Source organism: Cibotium barometz, chromosome 37 (genome assembly GCF_041138505.1).
Source record: "Cibotium barometz isolate CiBa-2024 chromosome 37, ASM4113850v1, whole genome shotgun sequence".
In the NCBI taxonomy this organism is placed as follows: Eukaryota; Viridiplantae; Streptophyta; class Polypodiopsida; order Cyatheales; family Cibotiaceae; genus Cibotium; species Cibotium barometz.
Genome location: NC_141082.1, coordinates 6,508,393 through 6,529,038, shown reverse-complemented (window position 1 = coordinate 6,529,038; position 20,646 = coordinate 6,508,393). Strand labels below are relative to the sequence as shown.

General features: G+C 38.6%; 1 protein-coding gene across 3 annotated transcripts; it reads left to right on the top strand.

Moving 5' to 3' along the window:
• Window positions 1-14,179: 14,179 nt before the first annotated feature.
• LOC147616866 (uncharacterized) lies at window positions 14,180-16,693 on the top strand. 3 transcript variants are annotated; one of them, XM_086776513.1, is made up of 6 exons: window positions 14,180-14,425; window positions 14,575-14,607; window positions 14,805-14,975; window positions 15,387-15,460; window positions 15,762-15,831; window positions 16,111-16,693. In XM_086776513.1, the coding sequence occupies exons 3-6, from the start codon at window positions 14,805-14,807 to the stop codon at window positions 16,513-16,515; spliced, it is 720 nt and encodes a 239-aa protein (XP_086632639.1). In that variant the 5' UTR covers window positions 14,180-14,425; window positions 14,575-14,607; the 3' UTR covers window positions 16,516-16,693. The 3 variants fall into 3 exon arrangements, with proteins under 3 accessions (XP_086632639.1, XP_086632640.1, XP_086632638.1); XM_086776514.1 differs by having other exon boundaries at window positions 14,191-14,425; window positions 14,575-14,614; window positions 14,799-14,975; XM_086776512.1 differs by having other exon boundaries at window positions 14,193-14,425; window positions 14,799-14,975.
• The last annotated feature ends 3,953 nt before the right edge of the window (window positions 16,694-20,646 follow it).

Here is a 20,646-nt window from a genome sequence, read left to right as displayed (position 1 = left end):
GAATATTCACTTAACTGGTTTCTAAATTAGATACGAATTTCAATAAGGAATAAATTAATCATTTATGTGAATATTTTAATCTTGATAGATTTCTTGAATTTTCTTCTTACAATTCGTGTGAATATAAAACGATAGAAATTTCTCTCTTAGAGTATTTAATTATTCATTTATCAAATACTCATAGAATTTAAGAGAATTCTAATTTTGATATAAAAATTCTTTATGTATAAAAATAAGCTTCAATGGGAATAACACTTTTATATAAAATAAAAATCCTTTTATGCATCTATTTATGCATAGAATCAAGTTTAATAGGAATAACACTTTTAAAATAAAAATAATTTCTTCATGCATCTATTTATGCATAAAAATCAATTTTTATAAGAATAACGCTTTTATAACAAAAAATTTCCTTTATGCATCTTTCTATGCATAGAAATCAAATTTAATAAGAATAACACTTTTATAATAAAAAAATTTCCTTTATGCATCTTTCTATGCATAGAAATCAAATTTAAAAAGAATAACACTTTTATAATAAAACAATTTTCTTTATGCATCTTTCTATGCATAGAAATCAAATTTAATAAGAATAACACTTTTATAATAATAAAAAATTCCTTTATGTATCTTTCTATGCATAGAAATTAAATTTAATAAGAATAACACTTTTATAATAAAAAAATTTCGTTTATGCATCTTTCTATGCATAGAAATCAAATTTAATAATTTATATCAGTGATATCCATGCATATTCATAGGTGAATACGTACATGGAGTAATTAGAATATTTCTTTTAGATGCAAAAATGGTGGAAATTACTCTTTTGGAATAACATAAAAACAAACTTTCTTTTTCACAAAATTTTGGAAAATTTTGCCATAACCTCCTTTGTATGGCTGACCATTTCTCATTTTTATCTTTCTTTATTTAACTTAATTAACCCAATTTAGAATTATAGAACTCTAATCTACACAATTTTCTAAATTCAAGAGAGTAAACAGTAAAAAGAGTTTAATTAATCACTTAGTTAATCTTGCTAGGGTTGAGAAAGGTTGGAATGTAAAGAAGAGAAGGGGGTGGCCTTTTCATCAAAGGCATAGCATTTGAATTTGATTCAAACATCTGCAAAACATAAAAATCAAGAAAACCATAGATTTTTCATTAAAAATTTGTAAACAAGTAAGAAAATTAGCTTACATGGAGCTTGTAAGCTCTCCTTTGGCTTGAGGGATTGAGGGTTCTACTCTTGTTTGAAGCAAGAGTGGCCACCAATTCACTTTGGAGAGGATTAGGCCAAAAACAATTGAATTATTAATAAATTCAATGTAGATGGCTCATGACAGCAGTAGAGTAACAGTGCATAAACTCCATTAAGCTTTTACAAAGGGGGAGGCTTCTATTTATAGAAAAAAGTGAGCCTCTAATCAAGCAAACTGATTCTAGAATTTTCCAGATCAGTTTGATCAATTTTGACTATTTTTGGGTCAATTCAGCTTACTTTTTGGGTCAATTCAGCTTACTTTTTGGATCTAGTTTTGAAATAGGAGAGAGGAGAGATGAAAATATATCATTTTATTGATTAAAAATTGGGGGTAATGATGAGAGAAAGGCGCCTACTTCATGAGGGAAGATCCCCACACTGAGGTGTCAAAATTCAGTTTTTTAATTCTTTTCTTTGGTCCTTAGTCCACTCTTCATCTTATGTGAGCATTTACTCAATTGTGGGGGGTTTTTCTTTCATTCTTCCCCTTTTGTTTAACTCACATGATATTTACATATTCCTTGGTGAATCCCTTAAGCCCGCACTCTCATGATATTTTACATATTCCTATTTTACAAGATGAAGGGAGAGTGTAGAATGATTTGTTTATGTATTATTAATATGTAAATATATATGTATAGATATGTATATATATAACAAAATAAATCATTTTTATTTTAAAAATCCAAAATCATTTTACACACACACACACACACACTCTCTCTCTCTCTCTCTCTCTATATATATATATATATATATATACATATGTATATATATATATATGTGTATATATATATGTATATATATATATGTATATACATATATATATATGTGTGTGTGTGTGTGTGTACATATTCCTATTTTACAAGATGAAGGGAGAGTGTAGAATGATTTGTTTATGTATATGTAAATATATATGTAAATGTAAATGTATATATATATGTAACAAAACAAATCATTTTTTATTTTAAAAATCCAAAATCATTTTACACTCTCTCTCTCTCTCTCTCTCTCTCTCTCTATATATATATATATATATATATATATATATATATATATATGTATGTATGTATGTATGGGACCAAATCCCTTCTGCATTGACGGCTATTGCCTTGCAATTGATCCCGCGACCTGCATGATGATTGATGTGTATGTCAAAAGGCTTCTTGGTGTTGGTGACCCAGAGAGCATTGCCCCTCATACCTCTTATGCTCGAATTATTGACATGAACACCTTCAAGAACAGATTTCTTTATGAAAGTTGACACAATATGTGTCCTCTACATGGGGAACATGCATGTTGTTCAAACAATATGTGTCCTCTACATGGGGAACATGCATGTTGTTGAGACAAAGAGAGTGGTTCTCATGATAAGTGTAAGGGAGTTCACTAAAGGAGTAGTTTAAAACTCTGATCTATGAAGCTTGATGTTTTAAATATACCCATTTTGTTAACTTCAAGGTAATAAACTACAGTTAAACTTACAACTTTTTTCATTCTTTGTATTTAAAAAATTGAGCTGGATGTATGTAAAACTTTATGTAAGTCGATGAAATTGTAAGCTCCTTTTGTTTAACTCACATGATATTTTACATATTCCTAGGTGAATCCCTTGATCCTGCATTCTCATCCATCTTTTTAAATGAGTTTCCTAAAAGCTAAAATTAGGTGAACCGCCTTCAGACATATATAGATGTATATACAAATACATATCCATATATATATGTATGTATATGTATGTATATGTATATGTATATACATATACATATACATATACATATACAAATACATATACATATATATATGTATGTATATGCATATACATATACATATACATATACATATACATATACATATACATATACATATACATATATATATATATATATATATATATATATATATATATATATATATATATATATATATTCATGTGGATACCTTTTTACCATTCATTCACTTGAGCGTAGTTGGGGCTTAATCTATTCTACGTACATGTGATTTAATTTGTGATTCACCATTTGGATTATTTTTATAATCCATAATTTCTTCTAGATTAAATAAAATTAAAAAATATTTCATTAATATATTTCTTAATGATGTACAGTATGGATAACGAGGAGGAAATTGTGAGGTGTTCCATGGACGTTGAGGATAGAAGCCATCATGCAGAGTATTCAAGACCTCAATAATCTGAGGTAAAAGAAGATAATGAGAAGACTCAACGAATAATGCATGCTTTTTAGCAATGCCAGAGGAAACTAAAAACCTCTACTAAGTGGGTGCGACGTAACCATGGTAAGAAGACTCGAAATGGAAAGAAGACAATAAATGTAACATCAGAGAATATACTCCATTTGGTCAACGACACAAACTCCCATGTGTTAAATGTGGAGAGCTTGATTGCTGGTCTTGGTCAGTGCATAAGAAATCATGGAAGTGGGGAGAGCAGTTCAACTCGAGAATCAGTTTCTGCCATTATAAGTGGCAATCACGAGATCAAGGATATTATCGAAGCTACCTACCTCCGCATAATGGATACATGTGGTGCTTTCGGAGAAGCACACCTTTGTGATATTGGTTGTTGAAAGACAATTGATGCTATAAAAGAGCAACAAGACAAGTTAAGTGCCCATGTTGATAGGCTTGGAATGAAAGTATCAAGCCTTAAAGTAACATTGAATAGGTTTGGGGCTTTACTTACCAAAATGAGTCGTAGATTGTAAACACGTGGTATGTAATTATTCATTTGGTTCACCAATTAGGAGTTGATCTTATGATCCTTTTGTAATGCTTATGACACTATTATCTTTTTGTAACTTTGGGCTCTAAGTACTCGAATGATAATGATGGTTCTTTACTTACCAAAATGAGTTATAGATTGCAAACACGTGGAATGTAATTATTCATTTGGTTCATCGATTTAGGAGTTGATGTTATGATCCTTTTGTAATGCTTATGACAGTATTATCTTTTTGTAACTTCGGTATCTAAGTACTCGAATGATAATGATGGTCCTTTTTGTCTCTCAGATATCATTGCGAGAAGAGAGAGAGAGAGAGAGAGAGAGAGAGAGAGAGAGATTTATATATGTGGATATAATCTCTTAGTATTTATATGGAGATTATAGAGAATGCCTCTTTTAATGGTTTTTTTATAGAAAATTCTCTTTTTATGGCTTTTTGTCTCTTATATGTATATGGGGGGAAGAGAGAGAGAGAGAGAGAGAGAGAGAGAGAGAGAGATTTCTAAGCTTGGTTTGGTCATCGGAAGACATTGGATGCTGATTTTATAATGTTTTTGTAATATTTGTGACATTGTTATTATCTTTTTATATGTAATGTTTTAGGATTATAGATTTTGTATGGTATTTTTATATATGTAAGTTTTAAGGATTAGGAACCATAGATTTTACTGGAAAAATGTGAAATGAAGTTAAGGGGATGGAAAGAGCTCTCATCTAGTCTACTTTGTGGATCAATGTAGGTACATTAGCTTTTCATAGGGCTGCCATATTGTTGATTTGTCATATAGTTTGGGTCTTCCTTAGCCTTTGGAGGTAAGCTACCAAAACTTTGCTTTATTTTTGTTTTTCTTCTTAATTGTATGTTTATTTTTGGAATTTATGATTTTTAAATACAAATAGTTCGGTATAGTTTGATAAGAGCATAAGGATTTTAATGCTCATGAGAGAAAAGATAAAACTTGGCAAAGATCAAATAAGTTTATGACATTTACCTACCTACATACAAGCACAATCTAGCTTGAGTCAACAAAGGGATGGATATTTCTACCCAATCGATGGGGAGACTTGAACCCAGGTGGGTAAATGTCATCCCAAGGGCAATTCCACTAGCCATTTCTACCATGCTTGGGTGATAGAAAGGTAGTGAGAATTGTCCTCTCTTTACACACACACACTTGGACGAGACCGCTTAACGTCGACTTAGAGGGTTATTTCTCCCCAATTGATGGGGAGACTTGAAGCAAGGTGGGTAAATGTCATCCCAAGGGAAATTCCACTAGCCATTTCTACCACGCTTGGGTGATAGAAAGGTAGTGAGAATTGTCCTCTTTACACACACACACCCACTTGAGACAAGATCGCTTATTAACGTCGACTTAGAGGGTTATTTCTACCCAATCGATGGGGACACTTGAACCCATGTGGGTAAATGTCATCCCAAGGGCAATTCCACTAGCAATTTCTACCACGCATGGGTGATAGAAAGGTAGTGAGAATTGTCCTCTTTACACACACACCCACTTGAGAGATGAGACTGCTTAACATATACTTAGAGGGTTATTTCTACCCAATCAACGAGGAGAATTGAACCTAGGTGGGTAAATGTCATCCCAAGGGCAATTCCACTAGCCATTTCTACCACACTTAGGTGATAGAAAGGTGTCCTCTTTACATACACACACTCTTGAGAGACGAGACCACTTAAGGTCGACTTAGAGGGTTATTTCTACCCAATCGATGGGGAGACTTGAACCCAGGTGGGTAAATGAGAGAGAGAGAGAGAGAGAGAGAGAGAGAGAGAGAGAGAGCTTTATAATCTTTTAGTATGTATGTGAAGATTGGAGAAAATCTCATGAGAGGGATTGTATATTATGTGTATACACAAATATTATAGAAAAAAATATTATTATTTTTATTCAATGTTTACTATTTTATAATAAAGAAAATGACTTTATACTCAATGTGCCACTCCTTCTAATTGAATACTTGATGGAATTAGGTTTATGGCAAGAATGGTAGAGACAGGTAGTTTGAGGTGTCCTCTTCAGACCATTTCCTTAAAAATGCTCCAAGGAAAAGAAGAAGAAATGAAAAAATAAAATGTGCACAGGAGTCGAGGGATAGTGAACCTCATTGTTATGATGCAAGGGTGCATAATGTTACCTGTAATACCGGTGATGTATTGATGCAAGAGACTCATAGGATTCCTGCAGAAAACGATACCTTTTCTGCACAAAAACAAGTAGCAAAAGAAACTTTGATGTATTTACCTCAATCTAGCACTAAGAGGTCTCAAATTGCCCTGGGTGGAGATAAAAGGATATCTAACAAAAGTTCTACAAGTGTTCGCCCCGCCGTGAAATTGCTAGGAATAGGACTCTTTTGAAAGAAATAACAAGGGAAATGGCAAGTGGAGTTTATTCAGGGATATCACTGGTTGAAAGTTTGAGACTTACAAGAAGGTACCGTCCCTTCATCTCGCTAGAAATAGGACCTCTTATAATGCAGCTAGAAGAGTAAATGAGGGTAATGCAATTACAATGTCTTCCTTTTTTGCCCATAAAGAGAGAGAAGTGCCATTTGCTAATACAATAAGAAGGGAGAGTATTGGAAAAATCCCCTCTTATGTATTTGAAAAAAGAAAGGGAGGGATTTTGTCTATCCTCCATGAACTCCCGCTCGTACAAGGTATACATGCAGCTACTTGGCCTTTGGTATATTTGTGCACTTTAAGCCACTCATTAGGAGGGATGACACATGAGTGTGGGTTTTGTGGAGCACAGTTATGGGCAAGTGAAAAGAAGATGAGTTGTGGACAAGTTCTTGGCAAATATTGTTGTAAACATAGGTGTGTCTGTTCCTTCACTTGCTGAACCACCTGAGCCATTAAGGTCTCTTTTGATTGGTAGTGACACTACAAGTGACACATGAGTGTGGGTTTTGTGGAGCATAGTTATGGGCAAGTGAAAAGAAGATGAGTTGTGGACAGGTTCTTGGCAAATATTGTTGTAAACATAGGTGTGTCTGTTCCTTCACTTGCTGAACCACCTGAGCCATTAAGGTCTCTTTTGATTGGTAGTGACACTACAAGTAAAAAATTTCAAGAAAACATCAGGGCTTATAATAGTGTGTTGGCTTTTTCATCATTGGGTGCACAAATAGATGACTCTCCCTTTTGTAATAGTAGTGTCTATACTTTCAAGGTGCATGGGATTGTTTATCATCGGATTGGGTCCTTGGTCCCTAATAATATGTACGATCCTAAGCCACAGTTTGCACAGTTGTATGTGTGTGATACTGAGCACGAATTACAAAATCGACTAGGTGTCATGAATGGATTGGAATCCACAACCCTAGAAGCACTTCAATCCATGATGCACACTTCTAATCCATTTGCACAAGCTTTTAAGTATGTGGGAAGAATGTTGAGTGACAATCTGAGTTTGGAATTGAAAATGACTAAACGTGAGACGAAATCCACATCTAGGCAGTACTCAATGCCAACAGCTTCCGAGATTGCTGGTATCATGATTGGTTAAGGTGATGATCATAATGTTGGTCGTCTGATATTTTATTGCATACTCGAGAAGGCACATGCAAACACATCTCTAATTTGCATAGGTGCTTTATGTCTCTCTTTGTACGTCATGTTATTTCCAAGAGGGGAGGACGGATGGCACTTGAGAATCCCTTATGCTGATGCACAAGTGAGTGAATTGAGAAATGGTCATTGTGTGACTCAACGACAATACTATGCTTATCGATTGCAAATTCGCCCAGATACAAATGCATGCTTGCTACGTGGTGAAAGGTTGCAACAGTTTATGGTTGATGCCTATTGCAGTGTTGAAGAGTCACGATTATCTTGGCTACGCCATAATCAAAAAAGTTTGCGTTTAGAGGTTTATAGTGGTTTAGCAGACATGCTTCATGTAGAAGGAAGTGGAAGTGGTATTGTAGGAAGGACAGTGGGAAGCAGAATAGTGTTACCTTCTAGTTTTACTGGTGGGCCACGACAAATGTATCAACTTTATCAGGATGCCATGGCAATTGTTCGTTCAAAGGGCAAGCCCGATTTATTCATTACTCACCTGTAACCCAAAGTGGCAAGAGGTATTAGATGCTTTACTCCCGGGGCAAAGTGCATGTGACCGGCCTGATTTGACTACTAGAGTATTTCAGCAAAAACTTTCAGATATGATGAAAAATATCGTGAAGAAGGAGCTCTTTGGTAAGGTGATTGGATATGTGAGTGTCATTGAGTTCCAAAGAAGAGGATTGCCTCATTCACACACGTTATTGATCTTGGATAGTTCCCATAAACCTAAGACTGTCCAAGACTATGACAGATTAGTATGTGCCGAATTGCCTGACAAGCAAATGTTTCCTACTCTACATGATGTCATGTTGCATTTTGCAATATCCATGGGCCCTGTGGGCCATTCAATCCAAGTGCAATTTGTATGGATAAAGGGAAATGCACAAGGAACTATCCATGAGCTTTTGCACAAGAGACTACTGTGGATGAGAGTGGTTACCCCGTGTATATGCGTTGCAATGATGGAAGAACTGTGGCATTGAAAAAGTGTAATGTTGATAATAGATGGGTTGTGCCATATAACCCTTATCTTTCAGTCACATATAATGCTCATGTAAATGTGGAAATATGCTCAACAATAGCAGCAGTGAAATATATTTACAAGTACATATACAAGGGGCATGACAGAGCAACAATAAGATTTAGCACTGTACAAGGTGGGGATGTTAATGCTGCTTGCGTAGTCGATAAGATTCAGAGGTATTTGGATGCACATTACGTCTCTGCATAATCAGAGGCATGTTGGAGACTCTTTGAGTATGATTTACACAATGAGAAGCCTGATGTGCAACGGTTGCAGGTACACTTAGATGGGGGTCATAATGTTATCTTCAGAGATGATGATAATATTGCAAATGTATTTCAGAGGGAAAATGTAGGCAAGACTACTATGATTGAATGGTTTACCTGTAATCAACATCCTGAAGAAAACAATACATTGTATAGTGATTTCCCTTAACAATGGGTTTGGAACTCCAGGTTGAAGAAATGGACCAAAAGAAAGATTGGAAACACTATAGGGCGCATGTACTTTGTAGCTCCTTTGGCATGTGAGGCATACTATGTTCGCCTACTTCTTACAATATGTAAAGGATCTAAGTCATTTGAAGATTTGCGTTCGCTCAATGGTCACATCTATCCTTTTAAGGCAGCTTGCATTGCCAAAGGGATACTGGAAGATGATTCTGAATGGGTTGCATGTATGGAGGAAGCATCATCCATGCAAAATGCCTTGCAGTTGAGATGTCTTTTTGGTATTATATTGCTATTTTGTGAGCCTTCCTGTCCAGGAATATTGTGGGAGATATTTCGAGAAGAAATGATAGAAGATTTTCTATACCAGTTATCGAGAAGCAGGGGACAGTTCATTGGTATTAAACAATTAGCTGAAACTCATGCACTACTGCATTTAGAAAAAATTCTTCGTGCTCAGAGACGGACATTGGCAGATTTTGAAGGAATGCCTGAACTAAACAGAACTGATTTGGAAGTCTTGGGTGAAAATAGATTGCTTTTGGAAGAGAGATCTTTTGATACTGTCGAACAATCTAACCTGTCAACAAGTGCTATGGAGTCAACATTAACAGATAGCCAATGTGTTGCTTTTGATGCTGTAATGCATGCAATTGCAACAAATGTAGGTGATATTTTTTTCCTAGATGGTACGGGGGGATCGGGCAAGACCTATTTGTATAATTGCTTACTTGCGCGAGTACATGGACAAGGGCATGTTGCTTTGGCCACTGCATCGTCAGGTATTGCTTCTCTACTCTTGGTGAATGGACGTACTGCACATTCTAGATTCAAGATACCTCTGGAGCTAAACAATTCTTCAACTTGCAAAATCCCTGTACATGGACAACTTGCAAAGGTTTTGAGAGTTTGTAAGCTCATTATTTGGGATGAGGCTCTAATGATTCATCGTTATGCTTTTGAAGCATTGGATAGGAGCTTACAAGATGTATTATTCTCAGATAATCCATTTGGTGGAAAGGTTGTATTAATGGGGGGAGATTTTAAACAAATCTTGCCTGTTATTATGAAGGGAAGACGTAAGGATATTGTTAATGAAGCATTGTGTCGTTCCTTTCTATGAAACTCTATCAAAGTTCTAAAGTTAACTGGGAATATGCATATTCAATCAAGCAATACTAATGGATGCAATGAGTTTAAACAGTGGGTCATGAATATTGAGAATGGAGTGGATTGTAGCGATGATAATATGATGGTGACACTACCAAGTAATATGGTCTTGCAAAGATCGACTCTTAAAGACTTGGTACATTGGATATACTTTGAATTGGTTATCACTACGACATATGCTTCATACTTTAGTGAGCATGCTATTCTTGCTCCGATAAACAGTCAAGTGGATATTGTGAATAAGACAGCTTTGGATGCAATGCCTGGTGAGCCTAAGCAATATTTCAGTGTAGATTCAATTCTTGAAAATGATGAAAATTCATTCCTATATTCTACAAAATTTTTTGAACGCAATCGACCTTCGGGGTAGATATCCACCTCACTGCTTGGTTTTAAAGTTAGAAGCTCCTGTTATTTTGCTTTGTAACTTGGATCCAAGACGTGGACTCTGTAATGGTACACGGATGATATGTAAGGCCTTTCACTCTAAAGTCTTGGAGACTTAAATCATCACTCGTACTAAAAATTGGTGAAAGAGTATTTCTTCCATGGATTACCTTTATATGCACCGAGGCCTGGAACTACCATTCACCATGAGACGGAGACAGTTTCCTGTGCGGCTGGCATTTGGCATTTCAATAAACAAATCACAAGGCCAAACCCTAAATGTCTTGGGGTTGTATTTGGTGACTCCAGTGTTTACACATGGGCAATTGTATGTCGCGTTGTCACGAGCACGGTCTCCTCATGCTGTGAAGGTGTTACTTGAGAATAACGCTAATGTCTAGTCTTCATTTGATGATCTTCAAAGTTATACACCTACAACAAATAATATTATTTATAAGGAGATCTTGATGACATCAGAGTGACAAGTCAGGTTTCTTATTTAAGTTCTGTAATTTGATTAATTTTGTTGTGATTTCTTTTTTTATACATATTTGTCCATGGTAAAAGTACCTATTTTTGTTGTTTATGTTTTGACAGACATGTCTAAGATTACCTTTACATTGGACATGTCTTTGTCGAGGATAGTAGGTGAGTTATTCTCTATATTTGCATAACTTTTCTTAATTACAAAGTATAGAACATAACATTCTATACTGATGTCTATCTATACAGAGCCACCGCTATGGTCAGCTCCTATTACTGCGGGTCACGTAGCAGGGATTATGATTGATGCTTATAGGGATGGGTAAGTATAAGTGTAATCGTTAGGCATTGTATAAATATTTTTTGAACCTATATATAAATAATTGTATAACCTATTTGTTATGCTTTGATTTTAGGATATTGCATGACATTGATACGTTTATGGGTAAGAGTTGTCTCGCGAGACGAAGGCATCGAGATGTACGGGATCGTTGTTCCTGTGATGAGGAGTGGGGTGTCTATTTGTTTTGGAGAGAGATGGACAGATGCTTTGCATCATTTGAGGGGTACCCGATGACTGGTTGTTTCTTACATCCATCACATGACCATTGGTATTTATTATGGGTTTTATACTAGAGCTCCTCATGTACCATCCACTCAATGTTCTATTGTACGAGGTAATTTTGATTATGTTTTTCTATTATAAGATTTTTTTGAGATTTTATTTATCGATGTGTCGTTATGTGCAGGTCCTTTGCATTCATCAATAGTAGAGCATGTACGGGATGGATCACCACTTTATAATAGAGAGCGTATTGTGAGGAGACAAATGAATGATCCTTCTCACCACAAGAGAAGAATTCAATTTGTTGATTCTGACATTACTGAGTGAGAATACGTATTTTATGGTGCAGTTTGAGAACATGTAATATTGGTCCTTTTTTGCATCTTCATATGCTACATTACTATGATATTATTGTTTTTGCCTATAAATCTACGAGATATGGATGTTATTTTGAGATATGTATATATGAAGTCACTTGAAATAATGTATTGTGTTTACTTAAAACATGATCTAAATCTTGGAGAAATCTAGCCTATTTTTGCTGGAACTCTACATGCGGCAGCAACGCGCCGGTCTAATACTAGTGAGACTAATGGTTAACCCTTAGTGGAGATGTCACGTAGAAGCGTGCGTCCATGGCCAGTATGCCCCGCCCACGAGATGCCACCGACTTTGCAGTCTTCACAAGCTCATCTGCATTGCATAGGCTTGTGTCGGCGTATGACAGGCGGTGGCTGAACGTTGGGGTGCTGCAGTAGGCGATGCACATCAGTAGACGTGCCAACAACTGAGGTTTAAGGATTGTTTAAGCGTTCTAATAAGGCTTATAAGCCTTATATTAAGGCTTTACAGTGGCCGCTGATGCCACATAGAGGACGAGCCAGCACAGTCGGCGTTTGCCTCCTCAATCGATATTAAGAGGCGCACACTGGCGAGGCTTGAGTGTATGGCTCACAACAGGTAGCAGCGGAGGTTGAGAGACAAGCAGCACGGCCAACAGCTCGAGATTGGAGAAACGCAACACGACCAACAATTCGCTTGGAGAGGAGACACCTTGGTGTGATACCAAGTTGATAAATAAATCAAGCCAAGAAACACACGATAGGTATCATGTGGAGATAGAGACATAAGGCAAAAAGCTAATGGATTGCTTTAGCTAAAAATAAGACTTACAAGCTCACACAATATGAGATCCCTTTATAGCTTCTAGGCTAGGGTTTGATACACACAAACCTTATCTCAACATGAGATGATTTGCTACACACACTTTATCTTAACATGAGCATACACCAATTTCAACACATGAAACATATGAGGGTCTACCTAAATTTTACAATGGTTGAGCATGGGTGCCCATGTTGTCCCATGTCCAACACCAAGTGTTCGATCCTTGCGAGGGCCATCCTTGACCGTGACTTGATCACCTAAAAAAAGGTGAATAGGCACCCCAAGTGGGTCTTTTCAAATGAGAACATTGATTTAAGTAGAATATACCATTTTTTTAAAAGGTTCATTCTTAAAAAAATCTACCAAAACCATTCTTCCCAATATATTATTATGGGAAACATATTCTTCCCTTATATTATATATCTTCCCATTAGCAACTTTGCCTCCGCCCGCTTGTTTCAAATTTGGCCTTAAGAATTTAGGTTGTAAATTTAAAGGGTACCTTTGCAAGGATAAACCTTTTATTCGTGTTGTATATTCACAACTTTTATTCATGTTGTATATTCACAACTTTTATTCGTGTTGTATTAATTAATGCCACTGTGGCATTAATTAATACATAATTAGAATACACCCCCTCCCCGTCTCTCTCTCCCTGCCCGCGTCCCCCCTCTCTCTCTCTCTTCGCCTCACTCGGTCGCCTCCCCTCACACCGGTGCTGGCCTCCCCTCGCCTCACCGTGCAACCCCTTCACACTCACCTACCCTCACTCGAGTGCTCGCCTCCCCTCCCCTTCCCTCGTCATCATAGACTTTCCACAACCACTCTCACCCACAAGCCTGCATGTACCATGTTGTCGTGCCTCCGCTCTCTCCAGCCCGCACCACTGCCTTTGTAGAACCCACCCACTTTACTATGATCACGGCCACTCCGTCACTCTTGTCCACTCCTAGGCAAAAGCCTCCTTGTTTTGACTCGAGGATCACCACCCGAGAAGCAAATTGCCACTAGCACAGGCACAACAGCGACGTGCAGAGTCCTACAACTCTTGTATCATCACGTGCACAATGAGAAAAACGATAGGTAAGAAAGAATGCAAACAGTTTTCTTGAAGCATGGAGAAAAGCCACATGTCAAATAGCATGAAATTGATGACGATTAGATTTTTTTATATAAAATATTATCTTATTTAGTGTATCGTTGAAAAATTCATAAAATATTATCTTATTTACCGTATCGTTGTGTCCACCTTACAAAGTCTACCTTGCGTTGAAAAAACGTTTTGGTGCCCTATTTATGTAGAGAATTACGTGCAATGCAAGGTTCCGCTAGCCGTAAATGTCCGTGCGTGGTCACATGAACTAATCGTCATGGTTTCCGGCTCTCCCATTATGGATTTGCTGTTTCGAGCCAACGTGTTCGCGGTTAATGGCCCGTAATCTTCAAGTGCCCGACCGGACTACAAGAACTGCGAAGGTCGCCAAGGTTATGGCCAAAATCTCCCTGTTTTGCCTCGTTTCTTGGGTTCGTGCAGGTCCTGGTGCTCTCGGAGACGTCTGGAGGCGCTGAGAGGTCTGTTTCTTTAAGAATTTTATGCCAAATCTGTGTTTTCATGGGTTTTCAATGCAAATTTAGCGTTGTTTCTTGTCAAATTTAAGGGTTCAGTTTAATTTAGAGTTCAGCTGTTGTTCCTTAGGGTTTTTTTTCCCTTGATTTTGCAGTGCAATTCAAAATTTGGCTCAGCTCTACTCCAGGTGACAGGTTTAGAGTTAATTTGCTGAATTTTTTATAGTGCAGTCTTAAATTTAGCTGAATTAAATTTCTTCAGGAATTACAGTTGAGTTTCTAGGGTTTGGCCACATGATCCTCAATTGTTTTCGTTTGCAATTCGTGAGTGCAATTTCTAGGGTTTGACTAAATTTTCTCATTAATGCTGTGGCTTTAGACACAGATGGTGGGAGAGGTGGCAAGCATGCGTGCGTCACCTCAGCTTGTGCCTCAGGGCATGTTTAAGAAGGAGCATGTACTACGAAGCGCAGATTTGCTTCTGAGTATGTGCCTGAATGCACTGGCGGAAGCCGTAGCAGCTCTCTGCCTTTCAGTTTTGCCAAGCCTAGCTTATGTGAGTTTCTGCAAACTTCAATAGTATCTCGGAATTGTGAACAAAGTGGTGGGTCTCATTTTTTTTGGGTAGTTTCTGTCTCGTGTGTGTGTGTGTGTGTGAGTGTGTGGGGAGAGAGAGAGAGAGACAGAGAGAGTCCATGTTCCATTACCTGCACTTCAGTGCTGACATATGGATGATGTGTCACCTCTCTCTCTCTCTCTCTCCACACACACACACACACGAGACAGAAACTACCAAAAAAATGAGACCCACCACTCTCTCTCTCTCTCTCTCTCTCTCTCTCTCTCGTAACATTAAGGTTTTCACATGTGCTCTGGGGTTTATAACACTTAGATTCACCAGATGCTTGATGTCTTCCATCGCTTCAAACACTACCTAAAAAGTTCAACCATCTTCTATGTTTTTCAGGCCAGGTTTGAACATGGGGACACTGGTATCTCTGATGTTGTTTCTGCACAATGCAGCTACTGTCTGGCTCTTGGGTGAGATTTTCTACTGGGGAAATTTCTGAGTTATTGTAGCTCGTGAAGAACTAACATGATTTTTGAACCAGGCAACTTTTGTTTTTAATTTTCAAAGCTAGTAGTCTTTTATAGCATCATGCATGCAGATCTTGCAAGAAAATGATTATGAGTTTTGTATGTGACTAGAGAGCCTGATAGTTGTGAGATAACCTAACAACCTGTCCTGAAAGTAGGAAAGTTTATGGGCCAAAATATGACTTGAAGCAACTTTTGAAGAGCTAGAAAACAGCCAGAATAATTGCTTTTTGCATTTTTGCAGGTGGAGTGATGCCGAACCTTGCCTTTTATCTCCGTTAACAAGCATAATGACTGGCTCAACTTCTTTTGAGGTATCCTCGTGGACATGGACTGTATTGTTTGTGCATATTGGAAAATAGTGTAGTTTATGAACTGATAGGCGTTGGGTTTTTGCTTTCAAGAAGGGAAGCTTTCTTACAAGAGGGGTATTATTATGATAGTTTCAAGGCTTGAGAATCTAATGGGCATGATACAGAGTTTAGAAAACACAGATAAATTTTGTTGAATGGTGTTCTAAGATAGAAATCAGATTGACTGCTCATTTATGCTGAGGTATGTGATGCAACGTTTATTATTGCTGAATACTGCAGGAGTACAGCCCATCCACCTGCAAAGTCCATGATGAGAACGGATCTTTGAAAGGTCCTGACACAAGTGTGCGATTGAGCAGCAGGGAAACTGATGCATGGCTTGCAGTTGCAAAAGACAAGGATGATGATGACGATGATGATGACGACGATGATGAGGAAGATGACGATGAAGAGGATGATGATGATGATGTTGGAGAAGAGGAAGCTGGAGATGATGGTGAAGGTCAGGAGGAAGTAGGTGGTGATGAAGGCAATGATGATGATGAAGGTGGTGAGGACGAAGATGATGACGATGATGATGAAGATGGTAAAGGTGATGAAGATGAGGATGCTGTAGAAGATGATGAGGATGATTCTGACGATGAAGATGACACGCCTGAACCACCTCAAAAGAAAAGGAAATGAGACTTTTCAGAGCATGCAATTTTGCATAGAATTTGTTGAAGTGAGCATACTGTTGATGGGCTCATGACTTTGAACGTAGGTAGATATTGGAATGTAACAGTGTGTTTGGAGCCACTAGCTCAACTGCAATTATGGCAGTTTGAAGATAGTAATGTCATGCTGCTTATCAATTTTTGCACTTTCGAGTTTCTTGCACTCTCTTCAAACTACGTGGAGATTTCTGTGCATGCATTCCTGATATGTGAGCTGTTTTAATTTATATGTCATGACTGGTGGTGGATTGGTGTGACATGCAATACGTATCCACATGTTTCTTTCACGAAAGGGGAAGACCATTAGCATTGCTGCATTACTCTAGGATATTACTTTGCCACCATTAAGTATTGAGAGAGTGTATCCACACACAGTCTGACGCTAGGACCTTTTTAATTTTCTATACTTGCATGATTGGGTTCCATCATCCATGGCCTTATTTACAGAAAGTTCACAGATTATAAAGGAGTGTCAAGGTTGCAGCGAGTTAAGATGTCCAACTTTAAGAAGACTTCTATTAAGTAAAATAAAATCATACAAAGGGAGGTCTCAAACCAAAAGGTAGGGAGATCTCAACCAATCAGAGGCAGTATGCTGCCATAAAAACCCCGCAGGAGTGGAGGAGAAGAAAATACCATGGTTCCACTCTCTCATAAGTCTGTTGTGTACGCGGGCCCAGGTGGCCAAAAAGAGAGTGAACGATGTCTCTCCATATATGCAAATAGACTGGGTGTCATAAACTTAAATACCCTCTTAGCAATTGGTCTTTCAGATATGGCACGGCATGATCCTAGCAAAAACCTCTCAGGTGGTGTCAATACTCAGCAAAGGTGGGGTGTATCGTCACAGGGGGATTTCTTGAAGCAAACATCTCTACGCTATGCCCCTACGGACAGGTATTACAAGGTCTGCTCCCCTGCCCTCAAATAGAAGATGACTGAGTTAACCATGCAATAGCACGCCAAGTAATATAGATAGGATCACTCCTCAATCTGATTAAGAGTTGGGCTATAGATACCCATATCCTCTATGCTCCTTTGCACTCCCATAAGCAATGATGCAATGTCTCTAGTGCGGCCTAAGAGTGGGAACTCTCTGTTCAAGCATGAACAACCAGGCGTTACCCATAGTGTACCTGAAGAGAGGTATTCTTTTCATGGGGTTAGTCACATCAGTCCATTCCCACTCACTAGGGTCCCAATGTAGATATCTGATAGGGCATCCACCTTAAAGCCATAGGCACTACGCAGCATGAGTAACTATCATTGGGGAAGGGTTAGTATACCAACGGTTCCAAGATCGACCCGCTTCTCTCACTAGACAGATCACAGAGCCACGTCCGATAACCTCTACATCACATCTCTCCATCCAGACTGAATCGAATAGAAGGCAATAGCCTCTTCCTCCTTTGGCTTCGAGAATCCTGTCACTAGATGGGGCATGGCAGTCCCAAAAAAACCCAGTGGTGATAACTCATCTACAAATGTGCCAGTGATCTAGTGGTTAGGTATTGCTGCATCAATCTATGCAATCCATCTGTGACTTTGTCTGAGGTGCTGGGTAGAAGCCTCTCTGTTCATCAGCAAGACTTCTATAATTCTTCCAGTCAAGAACTGTCATTGTGCATCTCTCCCAGCTTGGCCATTGCATATATCTTGTTGCACCTTGGGGTCTGCCAAGATCATCTCTAATAAGGGTGTTCCACATAACGGGATGCTTGTTAACCTCATCTATTGAGCTTGGGGGTATATGACCCAAAAATATCCACCCAAGCTCGAATGATGGAAGAAACTAGAGGGGAAGACGTGGGGCAGTAATCTGCCTCACAGAAAATAAAACATGTGCTGTGCCTTCAATCATCACCATCCTCAGGGACACATCTAAGAATAAGGTACAATAAGAAATCCTTCCAGGGCTCAGTACTAGGAAAAATGCTCTACCACCAACTTGCAGAGTAGAGCTTTGCACTTGATCTTTAGATCAATGATGTTCAAACCCCCTTCATGCTTGGGAAGGATAATAGTTTTCCAAGCAACTTTGAACGTGGTATCTGATGTGCCATCAAGCATTGACCAAGATCTCTTACCTCCTGGCTAGGGCCACAGTATGATATCACTGGCACTCTCTAACGAAAGAGCAACTCTTCGCCTAGGGTTGGGAGCATCACAAGCTCTCCAAACATCCATCATCTGCCATGATAACTCTGCATATGAGTAAAGAGACTCTAGTATGTTTACTCATTGGGGAGGAGAGTTTTGGCTCCCCAGATCTCTAATGCTCAAAACTACACGACAATGGTCTGAATTTGAGGTGCCTGAAGCAATGAAGATAGTGTTACTCTATCAAATGCCCATTCATCAACATAATAGTGGTCCAAGTAGGCATAAATGCAACCAGAGGAGTGAATCCGGTGTCCTATGGAAGTCATCCTCTAACCAACAGTCCTCTCTACCATGAAAGGAAAAGATAAAATCTCTAACAAGATACCCTTTCAAAAGGGTGAATGACGCCTTCATGTCTTCCCTTCTTATCCGCGAGTTGCTCAACCATATTGACGTCACATGCAACGATCCAGTAGTGATCTGAGAGTCCATGATGGCATAAGAATTCTTTAGAGTCCATGATGGCATAAGAATTCTTTCTCCTCTAAGGTTAGCAGCATACACATTTAGCACACCAATTTTCTATGTAATACATCATGCTGCGAAGGTGATGCATCAACATCCATACTTGTCCCACTATAATGGGATCTCACGTGATCATTAGGTGGATCACGAGTGGGTTCATCGGCTATAAACCCAAACAATCCAAGGTTTGAGGGCTGTAGGGGCTGGAGGCTGTGTTGCATGGGGGGCATGTTTGTGCTGTCTCCTAGTGCGGCCCTTGGCTCTAGGACAATGTATGGAAATGTGGCCCTACTGTCGGCAGACACGGCACTGGTCCGATCTACCGGCAATCTCCATCCACTGCATGAATAAAGAGCCATCTGGTCCTGTCACATGATCAAATGTAAACCAAGGGACACTGACGAGTATCATTGCTTATGGTACCCCATCAACACTGCCCGTGACAGCAACAGCCGTGGAAGGTGTCTCTGGAAGGGTGGGGACATCCCTATGGAAGCCAAAAATTTCCAAGAGATCCCTGAGAGCCTGGGGAACCTGAGGAAGATCAAACAAAAGGTGCGGTCCTCTAGCACCGGGCCGAAGTTCCAGTGGTATCGGAAGAAGAATAATTTCCTTGGGCCGAGAAGATACATGCTGCAAGAGTATGTGAGGGTACCTCCGTTCAATCAAAATAAGTAAGCGGACATCAGTAAAATGTGAAGCAAGCTTAGTAGGAAGTGCGCGAGAATCCAATCCCTAGCTTGAGAGCAGGAAGTGAAAATTTTGGTCTTGACTTCTTTATCAAAATTTGCCTTTAAAATCCTAAGCTGGTCTTCCGGTGATCGACTTGAACACAGTAAAAACTTTCCAGTATGTCGACACAGCCAACGAAGGCAGGAAGAGGGGCTTATCTGCATAGGAGAAAAATGTGTAGAAAAGAGGGGAATGAAAAAACCTTACTACTAAGTGTTATATCAAACGTGTTTATTTGGTATATATCAAACAACATACCCTGCCATTATAATTACTGGAGGCGCCTTTGTCTTTCTTGGTATTATTAATTACACTACACCTCTATTCACACTACCTCTATTAATTAATTAATCAGGCCCTGATACCCGTTAAGGTATTAACTTAGCTAAGGCTAACGTAGCCAACTCGCAGGAAAAAAAACGATCGAGCACAAGCATGGAGAAAAAAAAAAGAGCGCAGCTATCTCCGACGTTCTCTCTCTCTCTCTCTCTCTCTCAGGTGGAGGCATCTCCAAAAAAAAAAAATGGGCGTCCTGATCTCTCTCAACGTATTCACAGCGCAGCTCTCTCTCTCTCTCTCGCAGTTCTCTCCGACGTTCTCTCTCTCTCTCTCTCAAGCGCATGCATCTCAAAAAAAAAAAAAAAAAAAAAGTGGACGTCCTGCTCTCTCTCAATGTATTCGGAACACATCTCTCTCTCTCTCTCTCAACGTGTTCACAACTCTCCCTGCCAACGATCTA